Source organism: Microcaecilia unicolor, chromosome 9 (assembly GCF_901765095.1).
Source record: "Microcaecilia unicolor chromosome 9, aMicUni1.1, whole genome shotgun sequence".
NCBI lineage: Eukaryota > Metazoa > Chordata > Amphibia > Gymnophiona > Siphonopidae > Microcaecilia > Microcaecilia unicolor.
Genome location: NC_044039.1, coordinates 29,993,807 through 30,019,172, shown reverse-complemented (window position 1 = coordinate 30,019,172; position 25,366 = coordinate 29,993,807). Strand labels below are relative to the sequence as shown.

Here is a 25,366-nt window from a genome sequence, read left to right as displayed (position 1 = left end):
AAAAACATTCCTCTAGGTGGCCCTTGAGGATTGGGAGTGAAGATCAAGGGCTTACGCTGAGATTATCAGAAGATAATATTTGAGCATTTCTCAACCCAGTCTTTGGGGAACACCCAGCCAGTCAGGGTTTCAGGAAATCCATAATAAATATTCATGAGAGAGAGTTGCATACCAAGGAGGTAGTACATGTAAATTTCTCTAATGCATATTCATTGTGGATATCCTGAAAATCCGACTGGCTGAGTTTGCCCCAAAGACTGGGCTGAGAACCACTCAAATAGAAAATCTTGTGATAATCTCAGTGTTAGCCCCTTGGTCTTCATCCGAATCCTCAACAGCCTCCTACAGATCAGGTTTTATTAGCTCTCTACAATATTTACTTGACTGTAAAGCTACTGCTAGGACAAATGCACGCAAATGGACCACAACAGGAAAGGAACTGCCTACCTGCAGGTGTGATCATCACTCACACTGGCAATACTTTGGCCAGTGTTAGGAGAAAATACCACATCGTTGATGTAACTCGAGTGGCCTTCAATGTCCTGTCAAGTCATAGAAAATTAATTATACTGTGTTAAATGATGGAAACGTTAACATAACAACAACTTCTGGCTACTTCTGTGGGCAATAATGAATAGTCCAATTATTAAGATTCATAGTGAAAATGAAATACGAAAAGAGTCCTGGTTTATGATCTGAGTTGTCTGGTTATGTAAAATTTGCATGGACAGTAGCTCAGAGCCTAACTGAACCCAAGATCTTCAGTTTGTGCCAAAACCAAATCTGTGATTTTAATTGGCCGCTCAGTTTTGGCAGAAATAGAAATCATCCTCCCACTCCTCACCACAAAAACTCCCTTCCCAGTGGTAGCCCCCCCCCCCCCCCTCACTCTACACCCTTCCATTCTGTCTGATCATCTGTAGGCCCTCCCCAGGCATACCTTAGGCATTCTTGGTGGTCTAGTGGCCTCTTCAGGGGAAAGAATGAACCCCACTCATTTCTGCCCTGTGCCCCATCGCAATGGCTGCTGAGACTGCTGTGGGAGGTCTCAGCAGCCATTTTGTGATTGGAATTAACAAGTCTTGTTAAATCCTCAGCCTCATGTGGGATACAGACATTATTGGTCTCATTGATCGATACCTTATGGATAGGGGAACTATTACCATGTTTCTGCTACTTTTTGTAGATATTTCTGCAGCTTTTGATCCCAACAGAGACTTTCAAAAAGCTTTTGACAAAGTTACTCATGAGAGACTCCTGAGAAAATTAAAAAGTTATAGGATAGGAGGCAATGTTCTGTTGCGGATTAGGAATTGGTTATTGGACAGAAAACAGAGGGTAGGGTTAAATGTCCATTTTTCTCAATAGAAGAGGGTAAATAGTGGAGTGTCACAGGGATCTGTACTGGGACCGATGCTATTTAATGTATTTATTAAATGATTAATTTGAAATCAAAGTGGTGTGATTAAATTTGCAGATGACACAAAACTATTCAAAGTTGTTAAAACACATGTGGATTGTGAAAAACTGCAGGAAAACCATAGGAAATTGGAAGACTGGGCATCCAAATGGCAGATGAAATTTAATATGGACAAATGCAAAGTGATGCACATTGGGAAGAATAATCTAAATAATAGTTACTTGATGCTAGGGTCCACCTTTGGCGTTAGTATCCAAGTAAAAGATCTAGGTGTCAGACAATACACTTAAATTTTCTGCCCAGTGTGTGACAGAAGTAAAAACAAACAAACAGGATGCTAGGAATTTTTAGGAAAGGGATGGAAAATTCTATTTTATTTACATCATTTATATTTTGCCTTTAACCATGGCTACAATGCGGACGACATTAAGAGGGGCATAATCGAACCGGGGGGGGGGGGGGGGGGGGGGGGGCAAGTTTTCCTGAGGACGTCCCCGCGAAGGGGTAGGGAAACCCGTATTATTGAAACAAGATAGGCGGTCATCTTTGGTTTGATAATATGGTCGGGGACACCCAAATCTCAACATTTAGGTCGACCTTAGAGATGGTCGTCCCTGATTTTGGCGATAATGGAAACCGAGGACGCCCATCTCAGAAACAACCAAATCCAAGCCATTTGGTCGTGGGAGGAGCCAGCATTCGTAGTACACTGATCCCCCTGACATGCCAGGACACCAACCGGGCACCCTAGGGGGCACTGCAGTGGACTTCAGAAAAAGTTCCCAGGTGCATAGCTCCCTTACCTTGTGTGCTGAGCCCCCCAACCCCCCCCCCCAAAAACCCACTCCCCACAACTGAAGATAATCAGAAAATTGTAATTTTACTATACACTACAAAAGTTTAACAATTCAGGGGATGCCAGTCACTGGCCTGTAATTATCTACTAGTATCAAGTCTGCTCCTACATTCTTCGGAATTGGAGTTAATGCAATTTTAGCTATTTTGTTGGATAAGATCCCTCCTCTAATAGCATTAATAGTCAACCAAGGATTCCAGGTGGTATTTCCCTAAGATAAAATGAAGGATAGACATCCCAAAAAAACCAACCCGTTTTGTGCCAATTTTTTTAAGCACTTATGACACTAATGCCTATGTTTACTAAGGTGTGCTAAAGGCACGTTAGCGTTTTTAACACGCGCAAATGGTTTACACGCGTTAAACACTAACGCGCCCATAGAAACGTATAGGCGTGTTAACGTTTAACACGCCTTAACTTTAAAGGCGCATTAGAAACGCTAAAGCACCTTCATAAACATTTCTATAGACATGTTAGCGTTTAACACGCGTAAATGGTTTACACACGTTAAACACTAATGCACCCATAGAAATGTAGAGGCGTGTTAGCATTTAACACGCCTTAACTTTAAAGGCACGTTAGAAACGCTAATGTACCTTCATAAACATACCCCTAAATCTTTATATACTGAAGAAAAATGTTCCCATAGTCTACCAGCCTCCACATAATCAGGAAGATCTACACATTGCAACTCAATGTAATCTTCTGACATCAAATTAAATGAGCTTCTAATCTTATTCACTTTAGAATGAAAAAATAAAGCTAATTTGTCCGATGAAGGTTGTAATAAAATCTTGTCTGACTCCGCACTGCAAACTAGCTGATCATAATAATTGCAATTTGGCTTCTCCAACAGCCAACTTACATTGTCTAAGCTTTTTTTTCCAGGCGAAATAAGAACCATTATCCTTCTGCTTCCTCCAATATCTTTCCAAAGATCCATAGGAGAGTTTTATAAGATTTGGTAAACCATGGATTATCTACCTGCTTCTGTTTCTTCATGTATAAAGGTGCCAAACATTATAAAACAGAAGATTTCCACACCCATAACATTGCAAGAGAACTAAAATTATCAAACTATTTTATGCAATTCTTGTCGGAAAATATTGGCAGGTGGATACTTGCAGTGCATACATTCCTGTGTGGATGACTGATCATTGTGTCTCTATGCATCTACTTTTTATGCATATATATGCCTGGGTAATTTTAGAACAGCTACTTGAGCATGTAAACAACATTTTGAACTCTCAAGTTTCTTATAAAATTACTTAAAAAAAAAAAAAAAAAAAAAAAAAGATTCACACTTTTCGTAAAGAGACTTAAGAAAAAGACAAGTCATCAAGACCAAGAAACATGCAGCTTAATATATTGACTAATGAAAGTATCCTTGCTTTATAAAATCTTTCCTTTCTCCTATAGAATACCATTAAACAGTTCCACATACACCTTTGTCCAAATATTTCTTCATAACCAGCATAAATAATTCACCCAGCTACTTTTTAATAACAGAAATGTGTGCATTTCGTAATCTGTGTTCCAAGATGGAACCCTCCAGCCAGGTGCTACATAATTACTATTTACATATATAGCATTTGATGTATCAAAGTGTAATAGGAAGGTCAGTCTGACGAGAACAAGCCTTGTGCATCTCTCCTGCAGGTGCTAATTACAGAGTGCTCACATATTCTCATACCAGATACTCAACAGAAGTGTTTTCTGATTTCATTGTAAAAGGATTATGAAATGTGTAAGCTAGGATGAGAGTGATTATGAAGGGTAAGCATAGTATAAAGGAGAGCCTGGTGACTCAAATTGAGGACATTGTTGCTTGTTTTGATGCGTTTGCATCCCGTGGTGATGAAAATGGCAAAAAAACACTTGAACGGTTCATCTATTCTCTAACCTTGAAAAGAAACTCAGGATACTAGTCTTTGATATTTCTCAAAAAAGAAAGGTTTAGTCACTAAACGCTGGCATTCTGGAAACTCAATGCCATTCTTTTATGCTAACTGAAAAGTTTAAGTACTGAATGATGCTGCAGTTTATGCTTCTCTGAAAGACTGAAAAATTAAATGGGTTACGGGAGGGGAAGAAAGCAAAGCTGCTTATCTGCAGCAGATGAAACTGGTAGCTTACCAGGCACTCAGTTGAGTTGTGTGATTAGAAGATTCTGGCCTTTTGGGTGATAAGCTTAGAGTCCACTGGCAAGAGAAAAGCCTGCAAAAGTTCATTCCTGCACTGCCAAAGCCCCATGGCTCCCTCATTTATAGTATATAGTTTTGACTGGATAAAAGAACTCCTCACTAGAGGTGGTGGATGGGTTTGTGTGACAGGTGAACGACTGGCTTCGGAGAACACCCGATACAAGTAAGCAAATTGCATTCTCTGAAAACAAGGAGTTCACCTTAGTCACACAGAAGTGGGATGTCTTAGTTTAGGAAGATTATATCCAATCAGAACCAAGTCTAGTCACATGATCCATCAGCACAATTATGGGTAATTGAATTCAATGAATAAAATTGCTCAATGTTTCCACAACATGTAATTCTACCAACATTAATTTACTATACATACACATTTTATATATATATACACATACATATATTAAAAAAGCACCAATTGGCATTGATTAGAATTTAAGTGCACAACTCGCTAAGCGTAATCTGCAACGATGTACGCCAACTTCTAACGCGTGCAGGCAAAAAGGGATGTGGTTATGGGCATTTCATGGGCATTCCAAAATTTAGAATATGGCCCAGTGCGCCTAAATCGACACGCAAGGACTTACACTAAGTTTTCATTGGTGTAAATGGTTGCATATAGATTAAGGCGCTGAAATATGAACTAAGCGTATTCTATAACTGGCGCCTAAATCTAGGCACAGATTACAGAATACGCTTAGTTGGCATTGATTTCCGGTCCAATTTTTTAGACGCCATATACAGAATCTCATCCATAGTGCCTAAATTTGGGTGTGATGCCGAGATGCATGTGCAACTTAACTGGCTCAGCTCCTTGCGAACTTGGGCAAGCCACTTAACCTTCCATTGCCCAGGTACAAAAACGTAGATTGTGAGCCCCAAAGATTTCTGCTCCTAACTCTAGAGAAATGCAAATAAATTGGATTCTTTGAAAATTTACTTAGGGCTGAGTGCTTATATTTATTCACAAAAGTTCACTACACTCCTAAACTTGAGCATTAAAAAGTGAGGAGAGAAAACAAAACAAAAAAAAAACTTAGGAGTTACTGATTTTCAGCACCATGCTCTTAAAGCTAGGCAAATTAATGGCAGGCCTAAAGTTATAAGCATCACTTTTAAGCTCCTAAATTAAGATAAACGTTCAGCTGAAAACTTAGGTCCTTGAGTTTGGCCAAAAATGGAACAAATATAAGGAGCCTAACTTAGGAGCTCAGCTTTTTTTGAATATTGGCCTGATAGTTGCATACACCGATGGTTCTTGAATCCAATGTATTCAAAGTCTTACATATTTATTTACATAGGGAGTAGAAATGTGCCAATATACGTCAGGTCCTTGCAAAATGAACACATCTCTACGTTATAAGTAACTTGGTGAACTGTTTATCTGAAGTGTTGAAATAATTAGGCAGTTTATCTGGAAGTTGGTAAATAGAATGAACTGCAAAAACAACCAAAAGAAACCCACTGTCTATGACAATGTTTTATTACGTATTGTGTTGACATTGTAACATAGCATACTATGCCATGCTTTATACTGTTTGAATATTTTTACTGCTGTAATTATCTATTGCTTATGTTTGACTTATTCTTGCGGTACATCGCCATGAGCGAATTCCTTCAAAAAGGCAGTAAATAAATCCAAATAAATAAAATGTAATTAAAGCAATATTAGTTTCATTATTGAAAACATTATCCTGCATGTTTCTTTGTCTGACAAGTTCTCATGTTCTTAAGTCTCTTTGCTCCAGTATTTTTACCTACAGTATCTACTTATAAGCAGAGTGGACCTGATATTCAGCCGGCGCCAAACCTGGATATTCAATGCTGGGCTGTTTCTTGTGACTGGCACTGAATATATGAGGGTTTTTCTTGGAAGGTTTATACTTAACTGGTTATGTGAATATTCAGCGCTGGCCGGTTAAGTTTATAGCAGGCAAAGATAGGACTGCTATTTAAGTGGTCCGATTTGGCCACTAAACTTTGCAGGCCAAACTTTGAATATTCGCGATATACCTGGTTAGCCCCTATGCGCTAATCGCTAATATTTAATGAAACTAACCAGATATCTTTTAGCAATTAGCTGGCTTAACGTTAGTCGTTCCTGGCCGTTTAAATAGTGCCGAATATCACGGAGAGTGACTATGGGAGGCAATTTTATAAGGGACCTGAGCATGTAAACATTTTATACACTCAGGAACTGATGTAGAAAGTTAGTGCAGATCGAAGTGCAAAGTTAGAATGAAGCCTGCGCACAACTTTCTTGGCACTGGATGAAGTAAATGGTTTTTTACAAAGAAGCAAACCCTTGCGTTAGACATCAGTGCGCATCATATTATAGTTGAAATACAATAGAGTAACGCCACTGCTTGTAATGTTACAGTGGCTCCCAATCAAGGCTAGATTATTCTTTAAAACTAGCACTTTAATTTTCAAAATACTGTTTGGCAAGTCTGCCGATTACATGCTAGGCCTGACTGAATTATCAGCAGGAACTTACCCAACTGCAGAGACATCATCTACAAATCCATCTACATGGCTGAACTTAGCTATCTGGGTTTCAAATGATGGAACTCAATTCCCAAGGTCATAAGATGCATCAATAACTATCTCCAGAAAAGAACTAAAAACATATCTTTTCAAGAAAGTTTATGGTTCATTATTCATGCTGCTAATATTCCATACTGCTTGGAACTGAATAATAACACTAACTTCTCCTGTTAATTGTAAGCCACATTGAATCAAAACTTGTTTTTGGATAATAGTGGGTTTTAAGAATGAATGAATGAATGAATAAATAAATAAATAAAGCAAGCTGCTGGTGTAGCGAACTGCTGCAGAAGATTTTAAGGCATGCACAATGTGGGAACCTTAACGCCAGGTCTAGATGACATAGAAGGGTTAGCTCATTCCCAGCATCAGGGAGAGAACAGCCAACAGCCTCCACCCCCTGCCATAAATCCCTAAGGGGCCCTTTTACAAAGTGGCGGTAAGCCCAAAGTGGGCTTACTGCTTGCTAAAAGGGAAGTACCACTACTACTGCAGCAGCAGCCCAGTGGTAGTTCCCTCCCCCAGCGCACGCCACTTTCAGTGATGCAAAAATATTTGAATTTTTGTAGTGCTGGTGTGTACCTGGCAGTAATTGGTCAGTGCTGCATGCAGTTACCGCTAGGTTAGCAAAGGAGCCCTTACTACCACCTCAATGGGTGTCAGTAAGTGCTCCCACTCCCCCCACCCCCAAAACAAAGTGGTTCACTTGCCGCACGGCCATTTCTTTAAGAAAAGGGAAACCTGCCTTTTACCCACTGCGGTAAACGGGGGCCTCAGCGAGCGTCAAAAACACGCTCAGACGCCAGCGCAGGCCCTCTTTTGCCGCAGCTTCATAAAAGGACCCCTAGAGCATAAAGGATCCCCCCCAATACAAAAAGTGAATCTTTTGGAGGGTAATTTTATAAGGGACTTGAGCATGTAAATAAGCATTATAAAACTGTCCAGGCATATACATGCATAAAAAAGCAGAGGTACAGAAAACATAACATCTACTGTTAAGTAATATAGGCATTTAATGTATGCAAACGCCTCATGGTGAAGCTGTCCAACCAGCTATCAACATCTTGGATCTCCGAGTGAGGGGTACCACAGGGTTGACCAATATTCCAATACTCTTCAGTGTAATGATGACATCACTCTGAAAAAAAAACTGGAACTATTGGGTTTTAACCCATTCATATACGCAGATGATGTCACTATTTGCATACCATTCAAAAACAGTGTCACAGAAATACTGGACAAAGTTAAAACAGGTCTGGATGTTATGGAAAACTGGGCAGTAACATTCAAACCCACACTGAATAGGGACAAAACTAAATTCTTGGTTCTATCAAGCCATCACAACCCCGCATCACACCAAAACATCACAATCAACAATCAAACATACAAAATTGAAGCACAGCTACTACTACTACTACTATTTAACATTTCTAAAGCGCTGCTAGGGTTACGCAGTGCTGTACAGTTTAACAAAAGAAGGACAGTCCCTGCTCAAAAGAGATAAAAATACTAAGAATTATCCTTGACAAACATCTATCACTGGACAGTCAAAATACCAGCTGTAACAACAAAATGCTTCAGAACACCAGGGCTTTTTTTGAGGGGGTACTGAGTACCGACACCCATGTGGGGTGGGTCTCTCAGTGATCACCCCACCCCTGAAGGGTGGCCTGGCATTTGAGTACCAGCACCTTTTTTTGCTACAAAAAACACACTGCAGAACACTATGGAAACCAAGACGGATTAGGAACTATTTTCCAAGACAATCATTCCGGACAATAGTACAATCGATGATACTATCACAATTAGAGTACTGCAATGCAGTCTAGGTAGGGTGCAAAGAAAACACACTAAAATCATTACAAAACAGTCCAAAATATGGCTGCAAGGCTAATATTCAGGAAATCGAAATTCGAAAGAGCTACCCCACTGCTCGAAATACTACACTGGCTGCCAATCAAGGCAAGACTAACCTTCAAAGCTAGCGCCATCATTTACAAAATATTATTCGGTATGTTGCCTGAATATATGCTAGATATGAATGAACTATTCCTGCGAAATGCAAGTCCAGAAACCAGAGGCTACCTGCTGCTTCACCGGGTCCAACTGCAGAAACATAACCTACAAAACTATCTACATGGCTGGGTTTAGTTACCTGTGTTCCAAACGGTGGAACTCAATGCCAAATGTCACAAGAAGCATCACCAACTATCTCCAGTTCAGGAAAGAACTGAAAACCTACCTCTTTAAAAACAATTCTACAATATGTAAATAAGCCATCATAGATCTTTTCGCTTCCTAATCACAAACCATTATTGCTAGCAGATTCCTAATTGTTAGTCGCTTCCTAGTTGTAAATCATTACTGTAATTTCTACCAGAAAGCAAATGTAAACAATCATTGTAATTTTCAACCAGAACGTGAACTGTAAGACACTTTGAACCAAAACTTGGTTTTGGATAACAGTGGGATACAAAAATACATAAATAAATAAAATTAATTAATTAAGGATAGCCTAAATATCAAATCGAATTCAAGGGGAACTGAAGAACTAGGTTGGGAGTCACTACCCAACAGTAAAGTCTGTCCAGTGTTCACTATAAAAAGAAGGTGCTGGCATTCTCTGCAAATGTTTGCTTGGTGCACCTGGAGTCCAATTCAGCTACTGCTTTCTGGACTCTCTAAATCCTTCCAAAAATAAATTTCCCCCCTCAGGGCACCATGAAAAATCTTCACCTGCCCTTATTAAATATAATGGCCACGTACCTACGTAAAGAATTACATAATAATGATCTCTTACCTTATATTCATTTTTATCCTGAAGATCTGATGTGAAAAGCCTCAACTTTCTATCAGAAGCTGCTGTACAAAACCTAATGAAGAATGGAAACTTGAAAAATGAATTAATGAAGTCAGATGGTAATTATCAATAAGACTGTGCTACCATCCCCTTTATAAATAAGAGATCAACAGATTAACTACTTGAATGTTCCACTGATGGAAGGTATGATCATCCAGGAATAATGGGAGAAACTGTCCAGTTTATACTAAACATCATGACTCATAAAGCATTTAACATTTGGCTACCATTAGAGAATCAGTTCCTTATTATTTCTCTGTATTAAATCTGAGGTGCCATCTCTAAAATACTGCTATTTCAACAGCTGGGTATTTGTGTTGTACACAAAAGTTCAAAGTAGATAAAGATGGAAGCAAGATTAAAGATGTTAAAAGGGATTTATTTAAATTCAGCCAAGTTACACAATCAGCTGGTTGACTGCTTTTATTCACCTTGGGACCACTAGCACGGTTTCCCAATTACACACCATTACACAGCCTCAGAAGGAGAAAAATAGCTCTTCTGCGCGCTTCACGTCTAACTATCTTATGCATTATGGGGCTCTTTTACTAAGCTGCGGAAAGTGCCGCTGCGCATTTACCACAGCAACAAATGGTGTTCCTCGAGACACGCTCAGGTGTCCTGTGGTAATTTTCAAATCTGCATGCGCTAAACCCCCTCTCCCCCCCCCCAATTTTTACATTTTTCTGGGAGGGGGCATTCCTACGCTAATTAGTTAGCACATCTACATTACCGCAGGATCATTATATAAGCCCTTACTTTCTATAAAATAGATGACAGTAAGTGGTCACACGGTACATTCTTTTAATGGCCGTGTGCTAATGGTAACATTAGTGCATGGTCATTAATTCAAAATAAACAAAAAAAAAATTGGCCATTTTACTGCTCCGGTAAAAATGCCTTAGTGCACAGGAAAAACCCACACAGGACGTGCAAGGTCACTTTTTAGTGTGGCTTAGTAAAAGGATCCCTATATTATTTAAATACCCTGCTGATATGACCACTTACATACAAGTGCCAAGTCATACACTTCCTTTCACTAGAGGAGTGAATTTTTTTTTTTAAAGGTTGGATACAAAGTTTCTTTTCTTCACTCTGCTTCTTAAATATCTCTGGGCCAGTCATTCTTCCTACAACAATCTGAATAAGCAAAGGTCTGTATTTTCAAGACATCCTAAAATAGTGTGTAGTGCTGTCTTTCAATTTTTAAATTCCATGGTGAATTAAGGAGGTGATTTTAGAAGGGTCACCTATGTGGGGGGGGGGGGGGGGGGGGGGGGGTCATTTACATGTGTAAATCATCATACACATAAGCAAAGATTTTAGAGAAAGGGAATTGAATTTCGCTCATACCTTTTTCCAGTAGCTTAAGTAGTAGCTCAAAGAAAGCTACCTTCATGACAGCTTCCTGTCCCTGAAGAGCTTACAATTTAACCCCCGTTTACTAAGCTGAACGGCAATGCCGACAGAGCCCATTCAAAGTGAATGGGCTATGTCGGCATTAGCACATGGTAGCCGCTAGCGCGGCTTAGTAAACAGGGGGATAAAATTGTACCCGAGTCAATTGAGGGTTAAGTGACATTAGAAATGTATGTAGGTGGCATATACAGATTTCAGGAAGGCATGTCCGGGTGAGGTTTGGGCAACCCTTGGAAATATACATTTATTCCATACTTTAAAATGGCAATACCAGGAAAAATTTCAATTGTAGCATTTACACCGGTTGCTAGTCTTGCATACCTGTCAGGCAAGTTTTCATTTAACCTTTGTGTTTTGGAGCTTAGCTCCTTACTTGGCTCCTCTTGCATGGGCAGTTTTGCTAAAGTCACCACATACCACACAAAAAGGAACAAGATACCATGTAAGCGCCATTACTTGCACATATAAAGTCTTGAGTGATGGCGTTCTTTTGCGCATTTTTCTTTTTTTGTAAAATAGCTGTTTCTACTGTACATGCTACCAACTAGACCTTTTGCTACCATTGCCCTACACAAAGTTTACAAAAGGCTTCATGTTCAGTCAGCCTTTTGTAAAACACATTGTAAATATTTGACACCTCAATTTGGGCATTCCTTTTCCAGTTTAGATGACATATGCAAATTTAGGCTGCACATATTGCAATGAAGATTAATAACACACTCACATGAAAGAAAAAATAAAACTGGTTAGTATGTATTAAGGCACTTTACTTGTACTGTTACGCCTTGTGCCTTTCCTCTATTAAATTGTTGTATATTTGCTCAGAACAGCTTTGGGAAGAGCCCTTCATAAACAAATTAACAAAACAAACAAAAAATATATTCCCATCAAGGTGAGACACTCCATAGTACGTGACTAACGATTCACCACACCATTCTAGAAGAATGGAAAAAAGCCCAGTGCTGTCACTTATACACACAAACGTCTAGGACATACTTCCAAGAAGCGAAGCATTACAAAGAACAGATAGACCTAATGGACACAGACTATGCAAAACTAATAAAAAATGGGGTCTTGAGTGCAGGGTACTTTACAAAGTACCTGATCTGTGGCGGCAAAGCATCGATTATCGTTTCTGGACTCCACGCTATGGCATCCACTCGGACCCCATGGTGGAATGTTCTTAGTACCTTATACTGAATTCCTTCCACTGCTGTATCTTCTTCCTGTGTCCCCAAACAACAATATTACAGTTATAAACCTCGGATATGAATGCCACATGCAGCAAAAACCCTTTTGTTGTATCTCTTTTTAATTTGGAAATTAAATTTGATACGAAACACGTACAAACATTACTTGGGGGGGGGGGGGGGGGAGGGATTTTCAAACTACCTATATAGCTGCAATGGAGTCTGCATGAATTTTCAAAGTTTCATATGTATTTACATTTTGAAAACTGTCTAAGAAAAAAGTACCAAATACAACACCTTTTTTTTTTTTAATTTGCCTTTTTGAAATATACATAGGAGCCTGTTTCGCCCTCCTGGCTTTCTCAAGGGGAACTTAATGTGCAGTCTCAGGCTGTCAGATATTTGTTCGCCAACCATCTATGGTTGGCGAACAAATATCTGACAGCCTGAGACTGCACGTTAAGTTCCCCTTGAGAAAGCCAGGAGGGCGAAACAGGTTCCTGTTGGGGTGTGCTTGTCTAACGGCATATAGATAAGTTATAAGTTATTAAAGCCATCTTTAGCAAGTTTGCTACAGTAACATGAAAGCTAGCAGCATGTTAGAATAATAGAAAAAATAAAAAACAAAAATAGAAAAAAAGTGATACAAAGAAATCAGTGTTGCTGCTAACGGAGATCAATGATAGGAGGGAGGGCATGTGTCTATGATTATAACGTTAGCAGCGAATACGTTTAAAATCAGCTGCGACTTGAATATGAGACTTTGCCCGTAAACTCCACCATAGTGATTCTCCCATAGCACTCTACTTTTTTTTTTTTTTGCGTTGTTATCAGAGATATAGAGTTTAGCTGCGTTGTTTGGCAGTAATTATCCTAGAAATAAGCAGTGGATTTTCTCTAAGTCCATCTTAATAATGGCTTATGGACTTTTCTTTAAGGAAGCTAGCCAAACCTTTTTTAAACCCCACTAAGCTAACCTAAGCCCCCCCTTCCCCAGAATGTTGCCCAGTTCCTAACAAACCTAAATCCCTCCTCCCTGCATTATCGTCTTATCCACACATTGAGACTTGGGAGCTCTGCCTGCCTTTTGGGTCCTGTGGAACATGATATGCTGACTCCAAACGAGAGAATCCACGGATGACACCAACTCCACAGAAAGGAATCATTTCTTTAGTAATTTTTGTTGCATTTGTATCCCACCTCTTTGCAGGCTCAATGTGGCTTACAATACATCATGAATAGTGGAGAAGTATAAGAAAAACATTTAGTATAGCAGAAGGATCTTGGGTAACATGATTGTGAAAAAGCATGATATTAGTATAACAAGCAAATGTTGTGAGACATTTCTGTGGAGGGGTTCACATTTATTACTCTTTGTGGTATGCCTTGTTGAAGAGATGTGTCTTCAGTTGTTTGCGGAAGTTAGTTAGCTCGTAGGTCGTTTTTAAGTTGCACGGTAGCGCATTCCAGAATTGTGTGCTCAAGTAGGAGAAGGTTGACGCGTGCATTAGTTTGTATTTTAGACCCTTGCAGTTGGGAAAATGAAGATTGAGGAATGTACGGGATGATTTTTTAGCATTCCTGGTTGGTAAGTCTATCAGGTCTGACATGTAAGCTGGGGCATCTCCGTGAATGATTTTATGAACTAGGGTACATATTTTGAACGTGATACGTTAAGAGGGAGCCAGTGTAGCTTTTCTCGTAGGGGTTTAGCACTTTCATATTTTGTTTTACCGAATATGAGTCTAGCTGCTGTGTTCTGGGCTGTCTGAAGTTTCTTGATTATTTGTTCTTTACAGCCAGCATAGAGTGCGTTACAGTAGTCTAGATGACTGAGTACCATTGATTGTACCAGGTTACGGAAGACATTCCTGGGGAAGAAAGGTCTTACTCTTTTTAATTTCCACATTGATTAGAACATCTTTTTGGTTGTGTTTTTCGCGTGACTCTCAAGTGTTAGGTGTCGATCAATGGTGACTCCGAGAATTTTTAGGGTGTCCGAGATTGGAAGATTCAGTTTTGGTGATATATTTAAAAACAATATCGCATTCAGATCAACACAACAGCTGAACAGTATTGAAACAACAAAACCTAAATAGCAGAGTGATACTATCTATATCAAAACTTCAAAAAATCAAAGGGGGAAAAAAGTCTCAACTAGTACGGCAACATTAGGCTTCAACTGTGTTGCACGCATGACAAGTCATCATAGACTGAAAAAACCCCCATTGAAAAAAAATCTGTTTTTTTCAGTCTATGATGACTTGTTGTGCGTGCAACACAGTTGAAGCCTAATGTTGCCGTACTAGTTGAGACTTTTTCCCCCTTTGATTTTTTGAAGTTTCATATAGATAGTATCACTCTGCTATTTAGGTTTTGATATATTTAAAAATCCAACTCACCTGGAATCTGCAAGTCCCAATAACTACATAATTGTTGTCACCATATGCAAGCAGAGAACCTGCCTCCCCGGATTCAAAAGGATTAAATTCAACTACGTGGACATAATCATCGCAATCCACTGTGTAGGTTGCATTTCTAGCCTGGTCTTGCTTCATCTACAGCAAAATACAAAGCATAATAAGATGCAATGTCAGTGCAATCATGGAAATAATCCTGCACAAAATTAAAAGAAATAATTAAAACAAGTTAACTTTTCCTTCCCAAACAGTGGAGTATCCCATTTTGGGGCTGGAAAGGGGAGGGTTTGGGGGCAGATTGTCTAATGGTTATATCAAAAATGGAACCTTATTGATCTTGCATTATAGAGTTTCTTACATTGCTAATAAAAACAATTTAAAAAACACAGTGGAGTAGCCTGTATGCAGCGATATGGGGCGGATCCACTGGACCTGATCAATATGTTGTTCAACATGGCATCAGCAAATAGAGAACCTGGATATAGACCCAGAGATTGATTTGTTTGACCTCTACAATCAAAATGGTGGTCTGCTGCCTTTGTATCATTAAAAAAAAGTCAGCATCAGCAAAAATCTTTCAGCACCACCACCTGTGCTGATGCAGCCACTGTTTTGCCCCAGGGCTGCCTAGAAGTTATTGGGCAAATCACAGCTTGCTTGTTTTGGAGTTTCTTGGGAGGAACAGATTCTAACATGCTGAATTTATAGAATTATAATTCAATATACAGTGCCTTGCTAAGGTCTTCAAACCCAATGGCAATGGGTGAAGGGGGTTGGTAAAGGTCTCAGCCATTAGCTCCTTTGTGCTGGAACCTAAATCCAAAGAAAATATGTCAAGGCATGGAATAGGTCCAAATAAAGGAGATACAACGGTGTTGAAAACTGGGCTAAGATCCTATTGGGTAAGAAGAACATTAAAGACACTATTTAACTTAGTGAAGAAAATGGGCCACATTTATGTGACAGGTGACTGAAGGATTCAGTGTTTGTTTGACCTCACTAACCTGAACCCTTCTAGCATTAAGAGGCAGACTCCTGTCAAACCTTTTAACGGAAGCACAGGGCAACTGGAATGCCCATCTGTTACAGTGCACAACACTCTTCAAAAGCCAGCAAGGATGAGTCCATATGAGCCATCAGTAAGGTAGAAATAATTGACAAAGGTAACAAGCTCACTCCAGAGATTATTACAGTGCTGGAAATTTCATCAGACTGGACCCTAACAATGCCAATGGCATAGATTCCTGGTCTTGCATCTCATAGACCCACATGCCAGTGACTTCAGCTTTGATCCAGAGCCACCAGGCAGACTGTCAATGAATGATATTCTATTTTTCTGAGAAGCTTACCTAGTTGTGAAAAGGCATAACACAGTTTGGCCCTAGAACAAAAAAAAAAAAAACAGAAAGAAAGTGGGTAGACCACAAATTGTCGCAGTCACAGACAGGGCGGACTGACCATTCGGGCAACAGGACAGTGCCCGAGGGGGGGGGGGGGGGGCAATGCTAACCTCCCACGTGACGCACGCACTAGAGCCTCTCTCTCCTACACTGACCAGCCACTCCACTATGTGAAGCATGCAATTCTTTCCCCTCTCCCTTTAACTGGTGCTCCGCTCCTATCACTCCCCCTCCCCTCTACTACTACTTAACATTTCTAGAGCGCTACTAGGGTTACGCAGCGCTGTACAGGTGCTGACCGCAACCGACGCTGATGTTCCTCGCGGCGCCGATGCTTTCTTTCTCCGAGTCTACTGTCTTCCCCGCAGCCCCGCCTCTGCTGCCTGGTACTTGGCGCTCTGCTCCTACTTCCGCCTCCTGTCAGTCACCAATCCCCCCCAACTCTGTTTCCTGACGGCGCTGCCGATCATGCTTTCTCTCTCTCCTCCCCCCGCCGCGGCCCCGCCTCTGCTGGCACTCGGCGTTCTGCTCCTACCTCTGTCTCCTGGCTGTCAGTCACCAAAGAACCCTCCCCTCCCCAGTTTCCTCGCGGGGTGCAGGAACAGGACCGAGGAGGTTTAACAGACAGGAGGTGAAGTGACGTCAAAACGCTCAACCCAATTAAGTTTGTCTGAGTTTTCCCTTTCCCGCGGTGCTGTCATCCCCGTACACTCAAAACAAAGCAAACAAAACCTATGAGCTGCTGCATCTACGTTGTCGTTCTTTATTGTGGGCAGCATTTTTATTTAATCTCACTTATATTTTGCCAGCTTGTGCAGCATACGACGTACACAGAGGAAGCATAAAAACCGGATAACTTTTCATAGGTAGAGTAGTAATTTGTTATAAATCTTAGCAAGTGGAGGGGCTGGAGATTTTTTTTTCTCCTGGTAATGGGCCACTAAAACAGAAATGCTGCCAACAATCAAGAACGACAACGTAGATGCAGCAGCTCATAGGTTTGTTTGCTTTGAGTGTACGGGGATGACAGAACCGCGGGTAAGGGAAAACTCAGACAAACCTAATTGGGTTTCAGCGTTTTGACGTCACTTCACCTCCTGTCTGTTAAACCGTCTGCACGCCAGGAGGAGGGGTTGGTAACTGACAGCCAGGAGACAGAGGTAGGACTGAGTAGTACAGCGCCAAGCGCCAGCCCAGTAGAGGCTGGGCTGCTACAGGAGGGGGCGGGGGAGAGAAAAAGCCTCTGCGCCGCGAGGAACAGCAGCGTCGGTTGCAGACTTGCAGTCAGCACGTGAGGAGGCTGGGGGAGGACGGGGAGCGGGGCGGGAGTGACAGCAGCAGAGCGGAGCACCAGTTCAAGGGAGAGAGAAAGAGAATTGCATGCTTCACAGCGTCGACAGTGGCTGGTCAGCGCAGGAGAGAGAGGCGTCAATGCGTGTGCGTCACGTGAGATTCAAATTTCTCTCTTCCTTTTTGGTTGGGTATTGCCTATTTGCCTGCCTCCTCCTCCTCTTCTTTCCTGGCAGCACTACTTCCTCTGAACCTCCCAATGTTTAAAATTCTCTGGTTTAACCCATAATAATAACCCATAATAAAAGAACTAGCCTTACAAAACTACCTCACCAACCCACACAGTCATTACAGTCCACCTTCTATCCTGCCCAACACCTTCCTTCTATCTTCCCTTACCTAATCTTGAACGTTACAAATTGTATTTGATATCATGAATGATTATGTCACAACCAAACTCTGTAAGCCACATTGAGCCTGCAAATAGGTGGGAAAATGTGGGATACAAATACAATAAATATAAAAGCCCTACTGGGCTAGAGCATGCAGCATAGCAGCATGTAAGCCAGATCACACGCTTTTGGTTTTGTAGCTGGCAATGGCAGGGGCGTATCTGCGTGGGGCCACACAGGGGCCTGGGCCCCCACAGATTTCGTCCTGGACCCCCCCCCTACTGCCGTCTGTTGGATTATTTGTAGTAAATAATTAGCAGATTTTAGTACACACAGCTTCAGCTTTAGAAATGTTAATTTCTTTCCTTCATCTCTCTCTCATTCACCCCTGAATAATTCACTGCTGAGTCACTTTAAAGTTGAAGTAACAAAACATCTGTTTACTCACAGTTTGTAGTTAGATTATAATCAGACAGGCTTATATATACATATTACTATACATTTGTATTATCAGCTCCTTCCATGTGCTTAGATGGTAATGGATGCTCACACCACCATAGATCCTCTCAGGTTAGGAGAGATCATGAGCTCCATGTGCTCCATGTGCTGCATGTGCAGTGTCTAACCCCCACAGGAAGTTGCATAGCTGTGTGACCTCTCTAAGTAATTCACATCAGAGGTCACAGAGTAATCACAGAGAAATAATAGGTGACAGGCAATGCATGTAAAATACAATACATTCCAACAAACCCCTTCTCATGCATAACTGTCATGCAATTATTTATTCATACAAAGTCCAAGCTTTATACGCAGATTCACAAAATGTTCTCTGGGTAATGGTTTGGTCATGATGTCAGCTGTCATCTCACTGGTGTGACAATAGTGTAGACTGATGACCCCTTCTTTCGCCAACTCTCGCACGTTGTGGTATTTCGTTGCGATGTGCTTGGTGCGTGACTGAACCTTGTCATTCTGTGACAGTCGGATGCAGCTCTGATTATCTTCCATTATCTGGATTGGTCTCTTTTCAGCTATTCCGAAATCCAGCAAAAGTTTTTCAATCCACATCAGTTCTCTGCACGCTTCCGATACGGCCACATATTCAGCTTCTGTAGAAGACAAACTCACAATACTTTGTTTATGACTGGCCCATGAAATTTGTACATTTCCATACATAAACACATATCCACTTGTGGATTTATAATTAGAATGATCCCCTGCCCAATCTGAATCACAGTAACATATTAGTTTTGGATTACTATTGGCTGAAATCTTTAATTTACAATCAATGGTACCCTTTAAATACCTTACCATCCTTTTAACTGCAGTCCAATCTGATTTGGTAGGTGAGCTGACCCTTCTGCTCAAAATTCCTACTGCATTTGCTATATCAGCCCTGTATGTGGTAGCTAGATATAAAAGCTTACCTATGGCTGATCTATATTGGATGTTATCTGGTAAAGGTTCTCTTACTGTTTCATCCTTCAGAAAATCAGTGATCATGGGAGTGCTTACAACTTGGGCATCTTGCATACCTAAACTTTCAATAAGCTCATTTATTTTCTGCTTCTGGCTTAGAAGATAAGAACCATCATTTTGTTTCTCAATTTCTATACCAAGATAGTATGACACATTACCAAGTTCTTTTATCTCAACATTGTGGTTTAAACACTTTACAATGTCCTTGTACTCTTTCTCACTTTCGCTTGCAATGAGCAGATCATCAACAAAAGCTAAAATGTATGCATATTGTCCATTTGTGCACCTAGTGTACAAGCATTTATCTGCTTCACCTTGCTTAAATCCTAAATTTGTCAATATTTCATGCAATTTTTCATTCCAACATTTTGCACTTTGCTTTAATCCATAAAGACCTTTGTTTAATTTACACACTAGCTGTCTTTGTTTTGTATTTATGAAACCTGTTGGTTGTTCCATGTACAAGTCTTCAGTTATATCTCCATGAAGAAACGCTGTTTTCACATCAATGTGGTTGACTTGCATGCCTTTTGAGACTGCAATGCTCAGAAGTGTTCTGATTGTCGTGTGTTTCACTACAGGTGCAAACACTTCATCAAAATCTTCTCCATATTTTTGAAGATATCCCTTTGCGACTAATCTGGCTTTATACCTTTCCACTTTTCCTTGTGCATTCCTTTTTAACTTGAATACCCATTTGCATCCTATAGCTTTCTTGCCAGGAGGTAATTTTGTAAGAATCCAAGTATTATTTTTATCCAATGCATCAATTTCTTCTTGTGCAGCTTTATGCCATTCAGCAGCTTCTTCTGCTGGCATTTTCTCAATCTCATCCCATGTTAAGGGCTCTTGAGCTTCTGCTGACTTTGTTAGGTAAGACAGTCTTGGGGGTGGAACACCTTTGTTTTCCCTGGATGAGCGTCTGACAACAGGTTGGTCTGACCTTTCCGCATCCTCTAAATCTGAGAGTCCTTCTCCAATTGATTCCCCTTCTCCAACTGTACTGTCTTCTTCAATGATCCTTTCTGTGTCTGCTTCCTCTGCCTGTTCCTCGTTAGATACAGATGAGTTGCTTTCAGACATCTGCCTTGGTATGGCATTTATATACACTGGCATGTCTATTATGGTTCTAGTTTCATATTCTGGATGATAAGGCTCATCTGGGATAATCCAGCCCTTATCAACCCTTTTGTTTTCATCAAAATATGTAACATGTCTTATGCCAACAATGCCAGTTTTCAGATTCAAAATTCTATATCCTTTGTGTCCTGGAGTATAGCCAACTAAAATGCCCCTTTCTGTTGTGGAATCCAGCTTATGCCTTCTTTGCTTTGGTATATGAGCATATGCTGTACTTCCAAATGTTCTTATGTGTGACAGGTTTGGCTTCCTACCATGCCATGTCTCATGTGGTGTGCGCTCAGCGCCTTTAGTTGGCATTCTGTTTTGTAGGTACACTGCTGTGAGAATGGCTTCCCCCCATAGTCTTTTAGGGAGATTGCTATCTGACAGCATACATCTGGTCATTTCCACAAGTGACCTAAATTTTCTCTCTGCAACAGAATTTTGCTCTGGTGTATAAGCTACTGTTGTGATATGTTGAATGCCTTCTTGTTCTAGAAATGTGCGCATGCTTTGTGAAGTGAACTCACCACCATTGTCGGTCTGAAGAACCTTTGGTTTTCTTTCAAATTTATTGCTCACCATGGCTACGTATTTCTTCAGCATGTCTGTGACTTGACTTTTTTCTTTCAGCAAATAGGCCACACAATATCTAGAGAAATCATCCAAGAATATTAGCACAAATCTGTTATTTCCCAATGATGGGATATTAAACGGTCCACATAAGTCACTGTGTATTAAGTCCAGCACTTTATTACTCCTATTTCCTGTGTATGCAGGAAATGAGGGTCTCACACCCTTTTGAGTAACACAGTCTATGCATTTCTCCATTTTACCAGCATTTGCACTTATCTGAATGCCGGTGGCCAGTTGCTTACTGTAAAGATCCTGGATCACCTTAAAATCACGATGTCCCAGGCGGCGGTGCCAGATTTCCAGACTACATTTACCATCATTCTTCCTTACTTGCGCCATATGTGAGGCTTCACCTGAAATGTTCAGCTTATAAACATCATTATGCATAAAAGCTTCAGCATACACTTCATCATTTTTAGAGATTGTGCACTTACTGTTTTCAAAATGAATCACAAATCCCTTCTTATCTAATGTAGATACACTAAGCATATTGCAAACTGCTTGGGGAATATACAAGACATCACTTACAGGAATTTCTTTAACTTCATTAGACACTTTGCATTTTAAGAATCCAATACCTTTTGCTTGGATCTTAGCAGTCCCTGCATTTGCAGTTTTAAGAATACCTTCCTCTGGACACATTTCCTGAAAGAAATCCTTACAATTGGTTAAATGGCATGTGCTCCCTGAATCCAAAATCCAAGTACTTTCATTTGAATTATTATTTACCATAGTCAAAGATTTTTCTGCCATTAGAAAGCCCTTGTGTTTATCTTTGTCCTTCATACATTTCCTGGTTTGAAAATTCTTTAGTTCCATTGGCTTAGGTGAGCTAGAGGGAGTGTTTTGTGTTTCCTTACACCATTTAGATACATGTCCCTCCTTTCCACATGAGTACATAAGTACATAAGTACATAAGTAGTGCCATACTGGGAAAGACCAAAGGTCCATCTAGCCCAGCATCCTGTCACCGACAGTGGCCAATCCAGGTCAAGGGCACCTGGCACGCTCCCCAAACGTAAAAACATTCCAGACAAGTTGTACCTAAAAATGAGGAATTTTTCCAGTCCATTTAATAGCGGTCTATGGACTTGTCCTTTAGGAATCTATCTAACCCCTTTTTAAACTCCGTCAAGCTAACCGCCCGTACCACGTTCTCCGGCAATGAATTCCAGAGTCTAATTACACGTTGGGTGAAGAAAAATTTTCTCCGATTCGTTTTAAATTTACCACACTGTAGCTTCAACTCATGCCCTCTAGTCCTAGTATTTTGGATAGCGTGAACAGTCGCTTCACCTCCACCCGATCCATTCCACTCATTATTTTATACACTTCTATCATATCTCCCCTCAGCCGTCTCTTCTCCAAGCTGAAAAGCCCTAGCCTTCTCAGCCTCTCTTCATAGGAAAGTCGTCCCATCCCCACTATCATTTTCGTCGCCCTTCGCTGTACCTTTTCCAATTCTACTATATCTTTTTTGAGATACGGAGACCAGTACTGAACACAATACTCCAGGTGCGGTCGCACCATGGAGCGATACAACGGCATTATAACATCCGCACACCTGGACTCCATACCCTTCTTAATAACACCCAACATTCTATTCGCTTTCCTAGCCGCAGCAGCACACTGAGCAGAAGGTTTCAGCGTATCATCGACGACGACACCCAGCTTGCCCTTGGGTGGAGTTTTCCCATAGCTCCGCCTTCCTCTGTTCTTTGCCAAGAAATTTGTTTCATTTCTCTCTGACTTGCTTTGAGAACACATCTCCTCAGAATCATTTATTATGCATTCCTGCCTTAGTTTTGATGTTGCCTGTTCAAAAGATTGCCTTCAATGGCCTCATTTACAGACCTAAAAACATCAAACTTCTTTGATAGTGAGGTAAAAAGAAATGCTCTTTTCAATGCATCACACATGGGAATTCCAGAAAGTTCTAACTTTTGAAATGAAGACATAAGATACATAATGTGATCATTACATTTACTTTTATCCCTTAATTTGGTTTCATTCAACTCTGCTAACCAAATTGGTTGCTGCTTTGCATATGTAGTTGCATACATAGTTCTCAGTTTATATAAAATGTCCTTTGGTGTATCTTTTCCCTCCACTAATATGGCTTGTTTTTCTGAGAGAGCTTCCAAAAGCATGCACTTCACATAATAGTTTGCATTGTCCCATTCAGCCATATTTTCAGCTGTTCTGTCTTGGTCTAAGCATATATTTAATCTTTTTGCTCGAAGGAGACATATGAATCTTAGTTCCCACTGCTGATAATTAAACTCAGTTAATTTAGGCACCTTGAGAGAATAGAAAAATGGTGAATTTCTTCCCTCAGCCATTTTCTTAGCCTTCTGTCTGCTGTGTGGGGGGAGAGAGAGACAGACTGAATCTTTCCTTTAAAACTTAAGAGAAAAATGTGGCCTTTTTTTTCTGCCTGGTAATATTTCTCTTCTTTTTCAATTCCTGGCCCTGGGCCCATAACCCTTTTGTTGGATTATTTGTAGTAAATAATTAGCAGATTTTAGTACACACAGCTTCAGCTTTAGAAATGTTAATTTCTTTCCTTCATCTCTCTCTCATTCACCCCTGAATAATTCACTGCTGAGTCACTTTAAAGTTGAAGTAACAAAACATCTGTTTACTCACAGTTTGTAGTTAGATTATAATCAGACAGGCTTATATATACATATTACTATACATTTGTATTATCAGCTCCTTCCATGTGCTTAGATGGTAATGGATGCTCACACCACCATAGATCCTCTCAGGTTAGGAGAGATCATGAGCTCCATGTGCTCCATGTGCTGCATGTGCAGTGTCTAACCCCCACAGGAAGTTGCATAGCTGTGTGACCTCTCTAAGTAATTCACATCAGAGGTCACAGAGTAATCACAGAGAAATAATAGGTGACAGGCAATGCATGTAAAATACAATACATTCCAACACCGTCAACCCTTCCCTCGTCTACCGCCATCACCTACCCCCGCCGAGGTCCGCTTCCTCCTGTTGGTTTTTAAAAATATTACTTCAGCTGGCGGGGGACCCCAGCCCAGCCGAGGTCTTGTTTTTCTTCCTCGTGCTGTGAAAGCTGCATCCCTTCCACTTTCGGACGGAGTCTGACGTTGCAGCACATTGTACGTGCAGGACGTCAACGTGCTGCGCGTCAGACTCCGTCTGAAACTGGAAGGGATGCAGCTTTCACAGCACAAGGATGAAGAACTTAAATAAGACCTCGGCTGGGCTGGCGGGGTTTGGGGTCCCCTGCCAGCTGAAGTAATATTTTTTAAAAACGGCAGGAGGAAGCGGACTTCGGCGGGGGTAGGTGACAGCGGTAGGCGGGGGAGGGTTGACAGCGGTGGGGGGGGTGGCAGCCGGGGGGGCTATAATGTGCACCCTCACTCTAGCCCCTGCCCCTCTCCCCCCTACCGCCGAACCTCAGATACGCCCCTGGGCAATGGATGATGTCAATAAACAGGTTAGGAGTGCCGTCAAAAATATAGAGGATAGGAAGAACTTGGGATTATAAAAATAGCAATTCTATGCATTGGCACCAGAGGCATAAGAGGCACCAGTGCAAGGCTGAATCTGCATAGGTGGCTGGTGATTCAGATTTTTGAAGAGGTTAAAGTGGTGCAGAGCTGGGGTGGGATGGGTGTAGTAGGTGAAGTTTAAATCCCTTAGGGTGGTGAGCAGTGGCGTAGCCAGACCTGACATTTTGGGTGGGCCCAGAGCTAATATGGGTGGGCACTATATATAAATAGATATAGATATATTTTCGGAAAGCACTAAAGACAGACCTGTTCAGAAGAGCATACCCCACTGACCCAACATAAAAATACCTGGACACTTGCAACACAATGAGGCATATTTTCAAAGCACTTTGGGAGGCTAAGTTCCATAGGTTTCTATGGAACTTTGGGAGGCGAAGGGGCTTATTTTCAAAGCACTTAGCCTCCCAAAGTTCCATAGAAACCTATGGAACTTAGCCTCCCAAAGTGCTTTGAAAATATGCCTCTAAGTGCTTTGAAAATATGCCTCCATGTAACCAAAGACCGTAACAGACATTACCTGACTCTTCTTCCCCCCTTCCCTCTCTAAGTTCCCCCAATTGTACCTACCATAGATGCACCT

At 40.9% G+C, this 25,366-nt stretch overlaps 2 protein-coding genes across 8 annotated transcripts in view; one reads left to right on the top strand and one right to left on the bottom strand.

Moving 5' to 3' along the window:
- Window positions 1–16,907, bottom strand: part of NUP37 (nucleoporin 37) — a 37,833-nt gene extending 20,926 nt beyond the window's left edge. The window contains exons 1-5 of one of the 5 annotated variants that reach the window (XM_030214393.1): window positions 16,849–16,907; window positions 14,896–15,051; window positions 12,405–12,529; window positions 9,825–9,897; window positions 448–542 (exon numbers count right to left, since the gene is read on the bottom strand). In XM_030214393.1, coding sequence (XP_030070253.1) covers window positions 448–542; window positions 9,825–9,897; window positions 12,405–12,529; window positions 14,896–15,051 — 449 coding nt within the window. In that variant the 5' untranslated portion in view covers window positions 16,849–16,907. Of the gene's footprint in view, window positions 1–447; window positions 543–9,824; window positions 9,898–12,404; window positions 12,530–14,895; window positions 15,052–15,917; window positions 16,227–16,262; window positions 16,367–16,565; window positions 16,718–16,848 lie in introns of those variants that run through there. The other 4 variants (XM_030214390.1, XM_030214391.1, XM_030214394.1 and 1 more) reach the window with 4 other exon arrangements.
- Window positions 16,908–17,422: 515 nt separating this feature from the next.
- PARPBP (PARP1 binding protein) overlaps window positions 17,423–25,366 on the top strand; it is a 56,367-nt gene continuing 48,423 nt past the window's right edge. For 2 of the 3 annotated variants that reach the window (XM_030215167.1, XM_030215165.1), the window contains exon 1: window positions 17,642–17,750. The gene's annotated coding sequence lies outside the window, so the exon portion shown is untranslated. Of the gene's footprint in view, window positions 17,474–17,641; window positions 17,751–25,366 lie in introns of those variants that run through there. The other variant, XM_030215166.1, reaches the window with a different exon arrangement.